Consider the following 18,665-nt stretch of genomic DNA (forward strand, 5'->3'; position numbering starts at 1 on the left):
GAAGTAGCCCTACTCTACCTACCTCCACAAAATTAGACATGTGCATCTTTATTAAGGAAATAATAATAATAAAAAAGGGATAACATACAGCATTATATTAATATGTTAGTGTTGTCACATGCCAGGAAGCATTCCAGTGTTATAAATACATGCACACTATCCAGAAGTAATAATTCTGGGTTTCAGATAAGCTGCAGAGAACAGTCCTTAAAAAAACAAAAACAAAAACATGGCATTATAACTGATCAGGTGCCTTTTAAGGAAGTCTTCCTTTTCATCACAGGGAACAGGTCATTATCAGATCCTGAATGCAAGACTAGCAAATCTGTCTATTACAGCATCTCTATTATCTATTAGAGAGACTTTTAGAAACTTTTTTGATATTACTCAAATTTAATGGGAGAAAAGCTTGCCTCCAATCAGAGGCAACGAACCCAAACCATACAGACAACTCCCTGTGTTGAGAGGTAAATTTGTGCAACTTCCCACAGTACTTTATATTGTAACTAGATAAATGTATATTTACGATGCTTTTGCCAAGTACAAAATATCCAGAGAGAAATAAAGTGAATTTTTATCACCAGAAGATTTAAATAGAACTCAAAAGGTCTAGCATAGAAGAAAACAATAGAGAAATCCACTGCTTAGAGCAAAGCCAGATGCCCAGGAAAAAAGAACAAAAGGGCCAAAAAAGTTACAATAACTATAAGCAGGGCAAACTTAAGCAACTCCGTATGTATGCTAGGTCACCATCTGGAGATCTGTATTAATCTGGTAACCTAGCTATTCTGTCTTCTTGGATGCTGCACAGCAGCACTGGCAGAAGTTATTTTTGGAAATACAGAGGGGGAGGGAAGATGGTTAGGAAAGCTACAAGATATCCAAGAAGAAAAACACATGAGAACATTAAGCAGAATACACTGTCAAGACATGCATTTTATGCCATGTTCAAAATCTGTTAGTGCAAAATCTTTATTAGTGTAAGTTTAGAAACTTCATGAGCTTATTTATCTTCTGGAAGTGACCAAAATAGAATGTGGGGCTCCTCCTTTCAGTGGATACATTATTAAACAGTGGTCCTGTATCTGTTTTTCTAAGCCTGCTGGGGGGAGCACATGTCGCTAAGTACATTCATGTGACAGATCAGTACAGCAATATATGAACTTTAGAAGAAAAAGTATAAAGCACACAGGTTTCATGACCTTCAGATGTTTCCTCTGATGCTCACACATACATTGACCAAAATGGGACCTGAATGCTCACAAAAACCACCAATAAATTAGTAATTCTGATGTAAAATGCGAACAATTTAAATGCATCCAACATTTTCAGAGAAGCCAAAAAAAATGTGTACACTGTAGTATAGCTACTAAAATACTCAAAGCTCCAATTCTGTACATGTCTTTCAGAAGTAACACAAAATATGTGCATGCATTTACACTTACATCTGATTTTTAGCCGCTTGTCTCTGAGCTTTCCGTTCTTTCCTTTTTTGATCTGGTGGCTTAGCAAAAACAATTTCAATGTTTTCTCCCTCTAAATCTTTGCCATTCATTTCTTCCATTGCCTGAAGGAATTAACCAGACTTTAAATATACTTCTAAGCATATCCAAAGTAATTTATTTTATTCTATCCTTTACAGTATGCATTTTAATATTTGTTATCCAGAACTAAAACAACGACATAAATCTAAGTCAAAGAGCATAATATTGTGGGTTTCAGAGAGTTATTCATTTCCTCTTAACTTGCCTCTCAAACCCAGGACTGCATGTATCAGTTTAAAATCTTCCACTTAAAACTGTAATCTTCAACCTTCACAAGCTCTTCCAACTAATGAAAAGACAGAACTGCCTTCTGAAAAGACAGCTCTTGTAATAAGGGGTAAAGGATAAATTCTAGTATCAGCATATACACAAATACTACTAAAGCTAGAGATCAGTGTATGTTTTTATTCCCTCGTTCTACTTGTAGTATGTTCTTCCGAACTTTTATCGGAAGCCAGAAATTAGGATTTAACACATTCATCCTGATATTACCAAAAAACAAAAAAAAGAAAAGCAAGAGAGCACACATTTTCCAGTGGTCGCAGTGAATATTACATATAAATTTAAAGCAGGGAAATCCTAAAGTTTCTACCATTTCTAGGGACTCTCTAGACTCTACAGAGCTGAGCCTCAACACAAAACACATCCAGTGAAGAGATTCTTCCCATCATCCAGAGCATCTGCTTTAAGGCATCCAGATGAATAAGGATAGCTGAATCCCCTTGTATCCTGCACCATCCCACAGGAAACAAACAATAAATGTAATACTACAYGGAGGGTAGGAATTACATTTTCCCTTCCTACCTAGAGATAACAGGAGAAAAACCACCACCAAAAGGCTAACAAAATCCAAGGATTACAACTATTCAGTTGTCCTGCACCACTCATCAAGAAGAAAAGGTTTTTATTACAAACTGTAAAAAGGAAATCATTCTATTCCTAGAAAATAAGATCACCTGAATTTATATAGCCTGTCCCAAAGAAACTGCTTTACATTCTACGGTAATTTGGTGAGAAGTCACTCAACTTCTGGCACTTCATTTATAAATGGTAACACATGATTATTTGAGATACTTATCAGCAGAATTACTTAGGACAGTCGCATCTAAGATCCAGTTTTCAAGCTAGCAACTGCATTTTCCTAGGAGACACCTATATAGGACAAAGTTATCAGTGACAATGCTTTAACATTCATCCAGATAAAGCTTCTTCTCAAGCTAAAAGTACACATCTTCCAAATGTTGTGTTTAGTCACTACTTCCAGGCACAAAGAGTTATGGTCCCCATCACTTACCTTTACAGCACCATCCCGTTCATCAAAATGAATGAAAGCATAGTCTTTTAGCTTCTTCACTCGTTCTAGCTTTCCAAACTGACTGAAGGCCTTTTCTAGTATCTCCTCTGTTACAGTATTGGCAAGATTGCGTACAAACAAAACTTTTACCTAAAAACAAAATTAAAAAAAATCAAGACTTAAAAGTAGGATCTGAATACAAACTAAGTTTTGCAAGTCACTACTATCGGCAGCACTGAAAAGGTTACTTTGTGCGTGTACACATGCACATGCATTCTACACGCAAACATACATATTCTTACGTGAGCTGACTGCAAGCCTTCTTGATTGCTAGAACTAATAAGTCATTTTTTAAACATGATTACATAACAATAGTATCCTCAGAAATCAATGCAATTTATGTTAATGTTGAAAAGAACCCTAGCAGYAAGCTTTAATTTGGGAACACTTTTAAAATTAAGGGACAGCATCCAAGATCTGTTACACACAAAATAATTAACTTATCAAAACATTTCACTGTTCAGACATGTTTTCACTAAGGTATCTGCAGGACAGTCACCACCATAATATCTAGGTCGGAGGTGACCTGGCCTGCAGTTCTTGAGCTCTTTGTCTTGTGGCTCCCCTATCACAGCTACGCCAAATACCTAACAGCAAGACTGCTTGCCTGAGCAAGTTTACTGACCTGAATCCACAGGTGGAGAAAGGAAGACAGACAGAAGGGGGGTGCTAAGGCCCACACTGCCAGGTCACCTTGGCCTTCCTCAGATGTCAAACATGGTTCCTGGCTTGGTGAACACTGATCTTCAAACAATTCTGACAATCTGTTCCACCCCCTCTCCCCCTTGGCTCTCTAGGGCACGCAGAAGGACTCTTAAGCCACAGATGCGCAGCCCGTAAGGTCATAAAAATTGCTTATCTTTAATTATTCAGATATGCCTTAATGGCCTGATAGTCACTAAGTCATCACCAGAATCCAAAGTTGTGTCAACCACCAACCGCTTAAGATAAAAGAAAATATACGCAGTCTGAGAAAAGACAAACCTTATTTAACAGAGCAGAGCAGTTAACCTACACCATCTGCGAGTTACGCTATACACCATAAATCACATACCATACTGAGTTGCCATCACTTGAAGATCTGCCCTTGCAACCACATAAAGGTTACACTAAATGACCACAAGCTATCATGTTTGCACATCATCCAAGAGTCTCACAATTTATACAAACACCTCTTCCTTGTTGGGAGATCCTTTTCCATATGCTGCGACCATGCCTTAACACCACGTTTACTTCCTATTGCTGAAGAATGCTTAAAGCCTTATTTTCCAGAAGCACAATCACCAATGCAGCTACAAGCCAGTTGCAAAGGCTTGCAACTTCTATCCACATCTCTTCCACCAGTGTTAATTTCTCACTAGCTGATGACAAAAGTGAGTGAACGTGGTTGGTGCACAGGTACACTGACTTCCCATTCCTGATCCCAAAGGTCAACATAAATAACACAGTGTGAATAGACTGAAGAGAACACTTCAGTTTGTTGAGGCAGAGCTATCCTCTCTGATCCTATCAAGCACAGAAAACCAGTAAATCCAGGTACCTGTTTTTTAAGAAGTAATTATTAACACAATTAAGAGTTACAAATAAGTAAAACAGACTTCTATAAATTTTTAATCATACTCTGCCAGAAGTAGGACAGGATAGGATGCGGAGTTTGGAAAAAAGGATACTACAGATCATAAATCTGATCCAAAGTAGTAACTCTACTCTTTGGCAATAATTACTCTAGGCAACTCCCAGGAATTGGTAAGAATCTCAGTGAGCTCCAGAGAGAAAGCTTCTTACCATCCTACCCCAAACTTTTCCTGCATGCCTTTGGGGTAAGAGTAACCTGTATTTCTTATAAGCCATTTGTAATAACTGTTTTTAGTAAACTGTCCTAATAACTACCTTAATGTTGCACTCAGGATCTGACTGTAGCAGTAGCTCAGCTACCCTTCCTCTTAGGAATGAACTGCAATAAACCACCAAAAGTAAGCCTAACACTTCCAGGAAGTGTATGTAGATGGGATCATATTTTCGGCATATGTACCTTAAGTGGGCAAGGAAGACAGCAAAGTAGAGCCTTTTCTTATTCTAGGAAGCAGTTAAGTAACTCACCACCAATGCTTGCCCTCAACTTCTGCCTTCAGCCAAAGCTAGACACTCTCTATTTCCTTAGCACTCCCATTCACATTATCCCTTTTTCAACAAGTCTTGAACCCAAGCTGCATTCCRCAGCTTTGGCATATGGCACTAAATGCACGTAAGTTGATTTTCTGCATCTTTTCTGTACTTTAGGGGGGTTTCCTCTTTATGTTTTTACATCCCACATTAAGTACAAAACAATACAAGGTACTAAAGAATGCAGTTTAACACATTTGAAAACCTGTAGAAAACACGACAAAACACTACCAAGCTTTAGTTTCTTTGGCCTTCATTCTCTACATCTGTAAATTTATTTTTGAAAGATATCTAATCACGTCCCTTATCACTTCCCACTTATCTATTCAGTCATGTCAGCAGACATCCCTACTGATTTGTTTTAACATTTTGCTGGATTAGGACTCTCCTCTGAGCCAAGAAACTGATCAGATGGAAAAGCTGCCATATGGAGGAAATACCACCTTAGAAAAAACTTTACCTGCAAGACTCTTCCCTGCTGCTGACAGTCTGTGATGCCAGGCAACCAAAAGGACAGAGTGCAGGCAGGGTAGCCCAAAAGCTTCTGTAATACCTGCATTTCAAAAGCATCTTTTTTCCTAGAGCAAGCTCTCACCCCAAGACCTTTTACAGCTCACTAAAGAGGAGATCCCAGCCAAGCTATCTTACTTGGTCCATTAATGTAGGACTCCAGCAAGTGATATGCCTCAGATGAGAGAAAAAGCATAGACAAAAGGCAAGCAAAAAGATACGGACTAGCTATGAGCTTGCATTAAATAACTCAGCTACAAAACCTAACCAAAGAAAACAGGGCTGATGGCCAAAAAACGGGTAATCTGTACATGCAAAACATTACATGTACATAACAAAACTGTTACAATACATTTATAAGTTTTAAGAGCTCAGAATTTTGTTTCACTAAATCATTCAAAATCCAGAATATTACCAGTCTTAACAAATCCAGAAATTAAAAGCACCACAGAGCTAAAGATACAAGTTCCAATGAATATAACTGCTTAACTTCCCAGGAACAACTTCTAAAATCTAACTTTGAAAATCCATTTTGTGTGTCTTCCCTTCTGAAATTATAATTACCTTGAAATTGTGTACTTAACATTTGCTCTGCAATGATCTCTAGACTTCTTTCCTTCCAAGTATTAAGCCACAAGCCACCAAATATTAAACTGCAAGCTACTGCAACTTTTGCAGTCACTACCATTACTTCCAGATGAAAGGGAAAGTACATCTACACACATATCATTTTAGCGATTGGCTTGAATAACATTTAACATTTTCTCAGGTAGCAGAAAATAACACTTGCCAGCAGAGTTTTTAAATTAACTTCAATTACAGAATGCATTCATACTTTTATCATCTCACTTTTAGCTTATCATTCAAGAATGCTCAAAGATGCCATTTTAACTTACGCTATATCACAAAATACTTACTTTAGAACAACACACACTAAATATTTGCTTCCCTTATTGCTTTATTACCTTTGCCATGACTTCAGGATCTGGATCTTCTATAGGGTCAGCCCATTCAACTGTAACAACATTCCCCCAGACTTTCACTTTGCCACTCATTAACCTACGTCTGGCCTGAGCAGCAGTTTTGTGATCTTCGTATTCAAGGAAGCAGAAACCCCTGTTTTTTTTCTTGTCATCAGGCTGATGATACAATATGACATCTGTAAGGCCCTCTGAAATTAAGCAGAATATTTATTTGATGTGGTTTCAATACACACATTTGAAGTATAAAGCAGGGATTAGTTTTTTTGAGAAGTGTGTCTTACAAGTCGTTGCAAAAAAAAAAAAAAAAAAAAAACACTTTCAAAGAGAAACTTTACAGAATCATAGAATCAGTAAGGTTGAGAAGGGACCTCTGGAGATCATCTAGTGCAACCTCCCCACTCAGCAGGGTCACCTAGAGCATGTTAGGTTAGACAGGGTTGCATCCAGGCGGGCCTTGAAGATCCAGATCTCCTCCAGAGAAGGAGACTCCACAAGCTCTCTGGGCAACCTGTGCCAGTGCTCCGTCACTCTCACAGGGAAGACATTCCCCCTCACGGTCAGGCGCAACTTCCTGTGCTTCAGTTTCTGCCCATTGCCTCTTATCCTGTCACACGGGACAACTGAAAAGAGTTTGTCCCCGTCCCTTTGACACCCTCCCTTCAGGTACTYGTACACAYTGATAAGATCCCCCCTCAGTCTTCTCTTCCCCAGGCTGAAGAGGCCCAGCTCTCGCAGCCGTTCCTCACAGGGCAGGTGCTCCAGCCCTCTGATCATCTTTGTAGCCCTACACTGGCCTCTCTSCAGTAGCTCCATGTCTCTCTTGTASTGGGGAGCCYAGAACTGGACACAGTACTCCAGATGAGGCCTCCCCAGGGCTGAGTAGAGGGGCAGGATCACCTRCCTCCACTTGCTGGCTACACTCTTACCAAGGCAGCCCAGCAGACCATTRGCCTTCTTGGCCACAAGGGCACATTGCTGGCTCATGGTCAATCTGTCATYCACCAGCACTCCCAGGTCTTTCTCTGCAGAGCTGTTCTCCAGAAGGTCAGCCCCCAGCTTGTCCTGGTGCCTAGGGTTACTTTTCCGTAGGTGCAGGACTCTGCACTTGCCCTTGTTGAACCTCAGGAGGTTCCTCTCTGCCCAGCTCTCCAGCCTGGCCAGGTCTCTCTGAATGGCAGCACAGCCCTCAGGTGTGTCAGCCACTCCTCCCAGCTTGGGATCATCAGCCAACTTGCTGAGGAGGCACTCTGTCCCCTCATCCAGGTCATTGATGAAGAAGTTGAACAGGATGGGAGCCAGTACTGAGCCCTGGGGGACGCCACTAGCCACATGCCTCCAACTAGACTCCATGCCACCGATGACGACCCTCTGAGCTCTGCCTTTCAGCCACTTCTCAATCCACCTCACTCTCCCCTCGTCTAACCCACACTTCCTGAGCTTCTCTAGGAGGATGTTATGGGAGACAGTGTCAAAAGCCTTGCTGAAGTCAAGGTACACAACATCCACTGCTCTCCCCTCATCTACCCAGCCAGTCATTCCATCACAGAAGGCTTTCAGGTTGGTTAAGCAGGATTTCCCCTTACTGAATCCATGCTGATCACCTTCTTTTCCTCCATCCCAACACAGGTTCCATTTTGAATGGTGGAAAAGGCTTAAAAGAGCACCTTTTCTCTCACAGAATGGACAAGAGACAGCATAGCCCAAAGTTGTGCTTTGTCAGCTCTCCTCTCAAACTCTTAAAGTCACAACACACTTACCGTATTATTTGGATATTCATAGAAAAAAATACAAGAGATCAAACTTGCATGATTTTAAAACTTCTAAAAGATTTTAGTATTGCTCCAAGGAACTGAAGTACATTATTTGGTAACAGAGGATGCCGCAAAATGTTATCTTTGTCAGTTTATACGCAGATAAGAATCCCTATCAAATCATTAAGAATTCTGAAACACAGAACTAGCTATGTTCTCAATCTTGCTTCAATTCTGCTTTAAAAAGATTTAAAACATCCTTCAGTATTGAAATTATAGAACCATCTTTTTCTTTGAATGGGTATTTTAAACAGTAGACAGTTACTCTCTATTTAAAACCTGGAACTGCACACCCAGTGTAATCACATATTTCAGCCTGCAGCAGAGTAAAGTTTAAAAGTCAGGACAAAAGCTAACTGATCTCAGTTCATAGTCATTATCATTCAACCGTAAGCCGAAAGATGGTGAAAGAGTTCATCACTGATCACGTTTTATATCTCTCCAGCTCTCAAGATCATAGTTATTGACTTACCTGTTACTTTGCTAAATTCTTCAACAATTTGCTCCTTGGTTTTACTCTTAGGAATAGAGCCAACAAAAAGCCTATTATTGGCAACAGAGATGCACACACCAATGTGTTTTCCAGAACGAATTTCATGATTGTTGTACTGAAAGAAAAACAATTAAACAATCATCAGTTACAGATCATTTTCACTCTTAACAGCAGTGCACCAAATATTTTCCTTCTGCAATCTTAACACATAGTAAGCCAGGAGCTTAACACGTTCTTGCTACATTCCAACAAATAGTTTTGTAGTATACCCATGTCTTCAAAGAAATCTCCACACTTCCAGCCAATTATTTTTCTCTTCTTGCTCAAGCTTATTTAATACACATTTCTAGAGAGGTTCTTCCTACAGATTTTTTTTTCACATAGAATCACAAAAGGTGAATCTTGCATCTACGTTATCATGGTAGATGCTCTGTCACAACAGTTCAGGGAAAAAAAAAAAAAAAAAGGCAAATTGCTCTACACACTGCATCTGTGAATTCCTAAATTGAATCTTGTGTAACAAAAGACAGGTGTTATGAGTCAGATTCCCTTCAATAGTGCCACAGTTAGCAAAAGGGAAAAAAAAAGGAAAAAAAAAGCACACTATTCATCAGTGGGATCTTTTTATTTAAACATTCATGTGGCTCAAAAATTTCGACAGAGCACTACAGGGCCAAGGAAAAGTGCTCGTTGCCGGTTCAGGGAAAAAAAAAAAAAAAAAAGGCAAATTGCTCTACACACTGCATCTGTGAATTCCTAAATTGAATCTTGTGTAACAAAAGACAGGTGTTATGAGTCAGATTCCCTTCAATAGTGCCACAGTTAGCAAAAGGGAAAAAAAAAGGAAAAAAAAAGCACACTATTCATCATCAGGTCTTCTCCACCAAGTCAGCGTGCAAAAGTAACTGCCGAATTCTTTCCAAAGCGCTTAGACTGCACACACGAACACAGTATACCAAAAAAGAAAAGATCCACTCTTTACTGACTTGAAGTCCTAAGACTTCTGTATAAATCTGTCTCCCAAAACATAACTCAGAAGATACCCTGAATATGACAGGAGTTCAGGGGATTAAGAAAAACAAACAAACAAACAACAACAACAAAAGAAACAAGCTATAGTATGGAGACATCTGTAAAAAAAACACCTTTCATTCGGATGCAGAACAGATATACATCACCCAAATAAATAGCAGAGAGATTAACTGGTGGTATATCAACCACTTTTCCTCTGAGAGCCCTATAACAGACAATTCTGTACCTAAGTAAGTGTATTTTGTGGTCAACATTTTATGGACAAGCAGTAGAGCAACTTCAAAAGCAGAAGGATAACTTCAAATTTAATCTTGCTATATATTTTAAGAGCAATTCTTTTCTTGAGAATAAATATTCCTGCAGAAGCAAGTCTTCCTACACTTCCTATCGCTTTAAGTACAAAATCTTCATCCTCGTTTTATGTTTATTTACATTTTGCATTTATCTATCATAAATAATACAAACTACATTATATTGAAAATTTTCACTAAAGCTAGACAATTAAGTCAACTGAGCTAAAAGGAAAACTGTGTATGTGAGAATATCTGCATATATGTGAGAATACTCGTACTTCATACCAGAGCAAGCATGTTCCCAACTACTTATACATGTCCCAAACCATATTAAAACACAAAAAAGAGGAGACTTCTATCTGCATATCTGTTTCTCAGGCTACAGAGGAAGAATCGATTTTAGAAGTGGCAACAGAACAACACAGAAGACTGTGTATACATTTTACAATTATGACACTGATGAACAGACTCATACACATGAACTTCAGACAGACTATAGTAGCTCAAAAAAAATCTTTTAAAAAAAACACACAGTGCCATGACTTAAAGCTGACCATGTATTAGTCTGGATACAAGACACACATCGATTCTTCTTCAATTGTGTCATCTACAATATATTATACATCTACATTATCTGACTGTTCTTAATAAATTTAAGACCAAAGTTTGGCTTAACATTTAACTGAAGAGCCTCTCACAAACCTCCTGAAAACAAAACAACATTTTGTAATAAAAATATATATGTTTTTATTATATTCCACATTTACAGTAGTTCTTAAACAGTTCTTTCATACTTCAATACATTAACCACTGCTTTTCATCGCATGTTTCTCTCAGCATAGACAAGATTACACCTTGAATTAGGTGTTCTTAGAGATCAAGTTTGTGCTTTTTAGGTAATTAGTTTGCACACCAGCTGTAAACTCAGATTAGCCCAAAACATGATTTGGATGAAGTGCCAAAAAGGAATAAGGCTACCAAAGTAGCAAGGTCAGCATAATGCTTCTCTGTCCCATCACTAGTGAATCAACACACAAAGTTAGCAACACAAACATTAAAGATCTCTAGATCCTATAAAAGATACAAACTTTTTTGCCAAGTTCTTCAAKAACTGACTTGCAAGCAATGGGTCAAATTATACATGAAGTCTATTTTGTCATAATACCCTCAACCCTCTTAAACTTTCACCAGCAGTTTTAGTTTATTTTCAGTAGCAAACAGCAAGTTGTAGTGCTATGTTTAYGTAGCTGGCAAATTGTTTAATATGTGTAGCTGCATAATTCACCTGTGTCTACACTCTGATCAAATTTTTACTTGCTGTAGTCAAAAACAGTGAAAACTGTAACTGTGTTTTCCTACAAACTTCACCACCCCAACTATTGTACCTTTATCTTCAGTAAATCTAAGCACTCAAAAATCTGTTCCTAGAGAGAAATTTGTAACAATATGAAATAGTAGCAGGAGGAACTGAACAAGTGTGCAGAGTACAAGTGGAATTGTAATTCCTGATTCAGACAGTTTAGAACAGAAAGTATGCCAATGGGGAAAAAAGTACTATCAGAAYCGACTTCTTATAGACAGTGCTTGTATAAAAAGAACATTTGAGATGCCACTTCTAACTTAACCAGCAGTGGGAAAGGGGTGAGGGGGGGCAGAGAGGGCTAAGCGTGCACTAGAGTAAGCACTGAACATAAAATTAACTGCTGTTAGTATCCGTAAGTCTTCTTAGTATTAGGCCACAGCTTCATTCCCTTTTGTCTCAAGCACAGCCATAAAGGTATTTCAAACAAAATTTACGGAGTTCTCTAATTTTTTTTTAAGACGCTAGAGCTAAGTATAAACAAAAACAGGGCTTGAATCTTTCAACTGGGAAAATTTCTCTGGCTAGTAAGACAAGCCAATGTTAAGTTTATTCAGAGTTTTAGCTCACTTTCATGTGACATTGTCTTAAAGTTTGTGGATAATTCAGCAGCCATCCAAAGATGAATCACGTACAGTTCTGCAATGTTAATGGCTAAAGCCTGAAGACAGCTTGGTTTGTTCTCTGCTGTTGTATCAGTATCGACAAAATCTCAAATTTGTCTCTTTTGTTAACACTTAAAAGCCTACAGACAATGCAGACATTTTTATTCATAATATTTTTGCTATATTTCACAAGCTCTGAGAGAGACAAAAAAAAGTGCAAAGCTTTTAAGAAGATGGGAAATAACAACAGAACTCCCATCCATGTGAGTCCAGAAAGTGGGAAAGCAAGTGTTCTACATATCAGATGATTAGACATAGTCTCAAAAAGAGTACTGGCTGTTAAAATACTAGGATGTTAAAATGCATACGAAGAAGGAAACAGCAATTCCAAAGGGAATTTCAGCAGCCTCTCCCAGGCACGCACAAGCGACAGACAAAAGGTTCTTAACAGGTCTCTGCAGCTATGTCTTGCTGGTACTCTGGCAAATCACTCCCAGACACTTGTTTCTAGAAAACTTTTAATACAAAAAGCTAGCCAGCCAAATACTGATCAAACTATTCAAAAACCAGATCCTGCGGCATTTATCAGAGTTTAGAATGAGCATAAGGCTGAAAACTGTCCTATCTCAGAGTTTAGAATGAGCATAAGGCTGAAAACTGTCCTATCAATTCAAGATCATTTTTCCCAGTACTTTTTCCAACTACTGCATTCAGTGGCTATTTATCTTAAAAACAGAACACTTCACCACTTTATTTTTTCTTGCATATCATATATATTTCTTCGCTTATATCATTTTGTGGAAGAGAAGCCAAAATCTGTTCTGTTACTTTCATGGAAGCACAACCTGAATGTGTTTTCAAATCCTTTAGAGCATGCTACATTTAAGTAAAATTAAGCTAACTAAAGAAAATTTTCTTTTGATTTGTTTACTAGGTTCCTCTGAGAATATATATATATTTTTTGTACTATTCTAAGTCCTGCACACTACTCTGCTAAAGAGTTCATGCAAGAGTAGAATAGCTAAGTTGACAATAAAAGGACACAGAGGTACACACAAAGTTGAATTATCCCAGGTATATCTGAATTGTATAGAGAAACACCAGAAGTTGAAAAGTTGAAGAATTCTTAAGAAAAAAAAAATCTTAAAAAAGAATTCTTACAAGAAAAAAAAAAAGTTTAATGCTCAAAAAAACCCTTTCTTGTCTCCAAAATTGACTATTAAAAATACGTCAATGAGCCATCTTAAGGATGAAAGAGATGCACCTTATTCCAAAACTCACATTTAGATCTTATTATATCAATACACCTCAGAATTAGTATGCTTAGCACTCCTGAACATCCTATCATGCACTATAATCTCACATATCAGTGAAGCAATAACTAGCTCAAAGATAAATTCCACTTCACTAGAAAAACAAGAAGGCAGTGGCAGGATATTAGTGGGTTTTGGTTTGTTTTTAAATGATGGAGGCTTCATGTACAAAACATGGAAAGCTTATTAAGAATGACCTATTCCTTCCATCAAACTATTTCACACCTCTGCCTAAAACAGAGAAAATGTTCCTTAAACTGGCAGATTTTCTGTCATTCTTCCAGACAGTTGCAACAGACAAAACAGACCTTAACAGTCAAAAGCAATTATTTCCCATCTGAACTATCTTACGAAATTCCATTAGTTTAAAAGCCTTTTTCCAGTGTGAGGCCCTCTGCTGGCGCATAAGCAAATCCAAAGTCATATAAACTTCAAACTCTTCTTTTGGAGAAGAAGTAAGGGGGGGAAAAAAGAAAGAAAAGAAAGAAAAGTACTTCTCCCCAAAAATCATTCAAAAAGCAGACACTAATGAAAGTCATTACTGCTAATACAACTTTTGTTAAGAGTACAGGCTCATCTAACTGGAACAACCAGCAGTCCACCAACTTTTCTTTTTGTTCATAATGTGGCCAACAATTTATATACAGAATTCTGTGGAAATATTTAAAAACACCTAGTGGACACTTCTGGAATGACTTAATGACATAGTTTCCTTTTAAGCATTTAAGCACTAGGATGAGGACAGCTGCTTAGAAGCCAGTGTTTAAAAAAAAGAAAAGAAAAGAAAAAAAGAAAGAAAACTTACCAGTTTAACAGCCTCCTGAGCTGCCTCTTTAGTACAAAAAGTGACAAAAGCATATCCTCTATTTAGACCAGTTAACGGATCCATCATTAAGCGAAGATCCCATATAGGGCCAGCTTTCTCAAATAATGGAACAAGTTCATCTTCAAATAAATCTCTTGGAATCTTGCCCACAAATATCTACAACAGACATATATAGCATAACTTGTAAAAAAAAAAAAAAAAAAACATGCCCAACAAATATGACTACATTTACGTAAAGACCTCCTTCTCCTTACCTCTGTACCAACAGAAGGTTGTTGTCCTGAATATAAAGACTCTGGAGGAGGTCCACCATACTTTCGCTGTCCAGTAGTGACATCAAGAGTATAGCCTGTTCTCTCCAAGAGTGCCTTCGAATAAGAAACTTGTATTTTAAAAATCATAAACCAACTCAGCTCATGTAGACACACTTCTTTCACAAACAACAGACATGTTTAAAATTCCACATGCAAAACAAGCCTACTATAACACTTCAGCAGGAAAATTGCAAAACTATTAATACTGCCAGGTAAAGAATCATTGTCAGAAAATTAGATGTTCACATGGAGGTTTCCCGATTCCTTCATTTTCTCCCCCCCCCCCCCAAAAAAAGAGAGAAAGAAAAAAAGTGCCAAGTAATAGAATAGTGAGCTTCCCTTTAATCAGAAAGATCTTAACAATCCGAGTCACTTCTTGTTTTGGCATGCCCAATCCTGCAAACATTTATGCATAGAAGTTCCCTTCACTTAATGAGATTACTCATCAGTATGAAGTATAAAGAACACGTGTTTAAGTGCTTACACTCCTGGAACACTGTTCTTACTGCTTCAGGTATCCCACCGCTGAAATGGTAATATTACTTTCTCCTGTCCTGTCCTTCTCTATACATCTCAAATTCCTTATGGATACATTCAGCAACACCAGCACAGCTGATTTTCACTAGAACCACTGCATACAGGTACTGATACACTACTATACACTACTGATTAAAAATGTTAGATGACATTTGGTGTGCAAACATGTAACAAGAAACTCCTCTGGAACTAGTCTAAGAACTTGTACAAAAAACMAACTGACTTCATACACAAGGAAACAGTATATTAAATAAATCTAAGTAGAATCAAGAATTAATAACAACTTCATAACCTGAAAACTGCTAACCAATACTTTAAATGCTTTAGCCATCCGCAGTAAAAGCAATTGCAAGTGCGTCAATGCAATCTTCATTTTAAGTTAGTCAATGTATTTTATGTGATGGCAATTGGAACCTTTATCAGTATATTSGAATTTACAATTCATAGCATTCAACCTTCAAAGACAGGAACGGGGTGTGTGGGGGGGAGAAGACAGTCTAGTTTTCCAAGCTGYACAGCTATTTGCAGTATTTTAACACAGTCATTTTGCACTTTCTGCACAAAAAGTTAAAGATGAAAGATTCTCTCATTTTTCTAAGACATCAATGAAGCATACTTAGATCATTTTCCTTTAAGTTTGAATAAACTTACTATCATAAAATTTAACATGAACAGTAGTATGCGACTCCTTAGACACAAACCACATATCAGAAGACTGATACCAAGAAATAATAACATGACTATTATTAAGACAATTTTCCATACAGTCTTCATAAACTGTACAACAATGACATAAGAACAAGCTAAACTCTAAACCCCTACAGTCTGTTTTTTCTTCAGACACACATTATCTTCTCCCTGCTTCCTAGTTACCTTGAGTCTGAATGAGGGTGGGGAGGGGACACCCAGACCAGTAACTGAAGTTATGAATTTTGAATACAGTTTAAGTGGAATGCTGACAAGTTTCCTAAAAATTTTGCTGTGACATAGCAAAACTGTTTCAGTGAGTGGCATACCTCAGTGTATAAGCATAAAAGACTTCAAAGTTTTTCACTTTTGTAAACATTCAATTCCAATAGTTAACAGTTTCCTCTTGAAAAAAGGATGAAGTATGGGATCAACATGCAAATAAGAGCCTACTAGAAAAGTATAGCTCCCAAAGAATTAAGCCATCAGTCATAACAGCTTGAAAAACCACACATATATCGTATACCTTATAGGCACATACCTTAATTTTTGCCTCATCTGGTCCTTTGCTAGAATCTGCCACCTTGGTCCCCTGTTTTTCCCTCTGCCTGTATGTCTTCATGACTCCACATAAAAAGGCACTTTTGTTCTGCAAAAGATGTATTAATCTTCAGTTCTTCAAGTATGACAAGCCAAAAGCTAATTTTGCCTTGAACTAAAACAGCGTGTTTTACATATCATGTATGGATGGCTGAAGAGACTTAAGCAAACCTCTTGCCAGTCTACTAGCAGTTTGTCCCGCAACAATAATATTCTAAATTGCTTAACATTACCTGAACATGTGAGAGATCACTGTCTTTAAACTGCTGAAGCACTGCTAATGCACCTTCTTCATTAAATTCCTTTAAAGCTTCAATAGCTCTTTCATCTAGATCACTATGTGCAACTAGTCCTAGAGAAAAGAAGAAAAAACCACCCATTATATTTGGGCATCAGTCTTTGTTTAACCATGTTTAAGACATCTAACACATACCACTGCCTCCCGAACCAGTCATGGAATAACATAAGTTACTATATCTAAGAAACCACTTACTCCTCTTCAGGTTAAGAACTTTTACATGATCAACTTTTTTGTGAGGGTGACAGAGCACGGGAACCACACTGCCCAGAGAGATTGTGGAGTTTCCTTCTTTGGAGATATGCAAAACCCGCCTGGACGCGATCCTGTGCAGCATGCTCTAGGTGACCCTGCTTGAGTGAGCAGGAGGTTTAGACTACATGATCTCCAGAAGTCCCTTCCAACCTTAACCATTCGGTGTAATTTGAACATTTTTCAATCAAAGAGAAATGCCAAGAAGTTAAGATTTAGAACAAGTGTTATCGCATTTATGTTTTCGTTCAACTTCTGTGAAATCTAAATGTTACACAGGCCAAGTTTATTATCCTGAAGCTGAGTACATAAAGATCCATCAAAACCTGACTTAAGCTTGACTAGCACTGGTAACTTGATACATTTTGAAAGACTGTAAAAGCCATATAAACTACAGCACTTAAAAACGACAACTACAATCCAAAAAATAAAAATAAATAAAAAGCAACTATGCCTGAGAGACACAATAACCTTAACCATAAGATCAAATGCTATGTCACTAAGTATCATTTCCAACAGAAGATAACTACCAAAGCTTCAGTTATTAAATGCACTAAGACCACATTACCTACTCCCAAAAATCATCTGTTGCCTATTCCAGCTGTTGCTATGGCTGCATGCAAACTTTTTTCTTTCCCACCCCTCAACCCAAGTGATCTGGCCCAAGAGTCTTCTCCGAAAAACACTGACAAATTAAAGTACTGAGTTAAAAAAAAATCCATAGATTTTGCTAAGACTGCAGTCCCCATACTTTTGGAAACCACAAAAAGTTGCTATTTTAGCCCAAAGACAGCAGAATCCAATAAAATATTGTAAAGTGTGGTTTTGCAAGTTTTGCATCTTACCTGCAACGTAAATTTCATCTAGTTTTTCAGCAACTTTCTGTGGTAAACCAGCATCAAGCAATGTCTGGAAATGCTCAGAATGGGTAACTGCAGCAGAAGTATCCATGGGCTCTTCAGTACCATTCCCATTAACATGTTCAGTAGCCATGTTTCCAGATATCTGTTCAAATGCAATAAGCATCACAATTAAGCTAAAATCATCTTCAGGCAGAACAATTCAAGTGACAATACATGCAGCAGACTGCTCTATTCTTACCAAAAAGAAAAAAGAAAAAAAAGGAGAAAGATCTTTGACCATATCCCTGATGCTTTTAGCTTCGAAAGATGCACAAAATTCCTCAAAAGAAGCACTAACACAAAGGAAAACCCTAACACCACTGCCTAGCGGGGGTGGGGTAGCTTTCACTGCAGGTTTTACACAATCCAGCCAGACACACTGACTCACCTCCCTCTCTGTCTCTCTCTAACACTCCCTAAGAAGCTCCGAACAAGTTAGAAATGGAGCAAGAAGCCAATGGCGGGGGTGGGAGGAAGAGCAAACCTGCCACATGCAGCCGCCGCTACCGCGCGATACCGTCACTGACACCCGCCGCTGCCTCCACCTCCGCCGCCAGCTCGCCGCCCCGCGGAGCCGGCCGCGGGCCGCCGCTCCGGGCCCCAGGCGCGGCCGGGATCCCTTCCCGCCTCCGCGCCGGTGCCGGCCGGCCGAGCGAGAGGAACAAAGCGCTCTTCCCAGCCCGCACCCACCCACGGCGGCGGCCGCCATGAGCCCGATGGAAACACGTGCTCTGCGCGTTCAGATGTCCTACAACTTCCTCCAGTGACCGACTTCCCCCCTCCCCGCC

At 38.5% G+C, this 18,665-nt stretch overlaps 1 protein-coding gene across 4 annotated transcripts in view; it reads right to left on the minus strand.

Annotated features, from left to right (window-relative positions):
* SYNCRIP (synaptotagmin binding cytoplasmic RNA interacting protein) overlaps positions 1–18,665 on the minus strand; it is a 26,975-nt gene that overhangs the window by 7,490 nt on the left and 820 nt on the right. For 3 of the 4 annotated variants that reach the window (XM_085299230.1, XM_085299229.1, XM_085299228.1), the window contains 9 exons: positions 17,821–17,980; positions 16,659–16,777; positions 16,367–16,474; positions 14,542–14,655; positions 14,267–14,443; positions 8,838–8,973; positions 6,537–6,742; positions 2,839–2,988; positions 1,446–1,567 (listed from right to left, as the gene is read on the minus strand). In XM_085299230.1, the coding sequence (XP_085155356.1) occupies positions 1,446–1,567; positions 2,839–2,988; positions 6,537–6,742; positions 8,838–8,973; positions 14,267–14,443; positions 14,542–14,655; positions 16,367–16,474; positions 16,659–16,777; positions 17,821–17,968 (1,280 nt within the window). In that variant the 5' untranslated portion in view covers positions 17,969–17,980. Of the gene's footprint in view, positions 1–1,445; positions 1,568–2,838; positions 2,989–6,536; positions 6,743–8,837; positions 8,974–14,266; positions 14,444–14,541; positions 14,656–16,366; positions 16,475–16,658; positions 16,778–17,820; positions 17,981–18,665 lie in introns of those variants that run through there. The other variant, XM_085299231.1, reaches the window with a different exon arrangement.

The sequence above is a fragment of the Rhea americana genome, unplaced genomic scaffold, assembly GCF_003343005.1.
Source record: "Rhea americana isolate MKP2758 unplaced genomic scaffold, rheAme1 scaffold_147, whole genome shotgun sequence".
NCBI lineage: Eukaryota > Metazoa > Chordata > Aves > Rheiformes > Rheidae > Rhea > Rhea americana.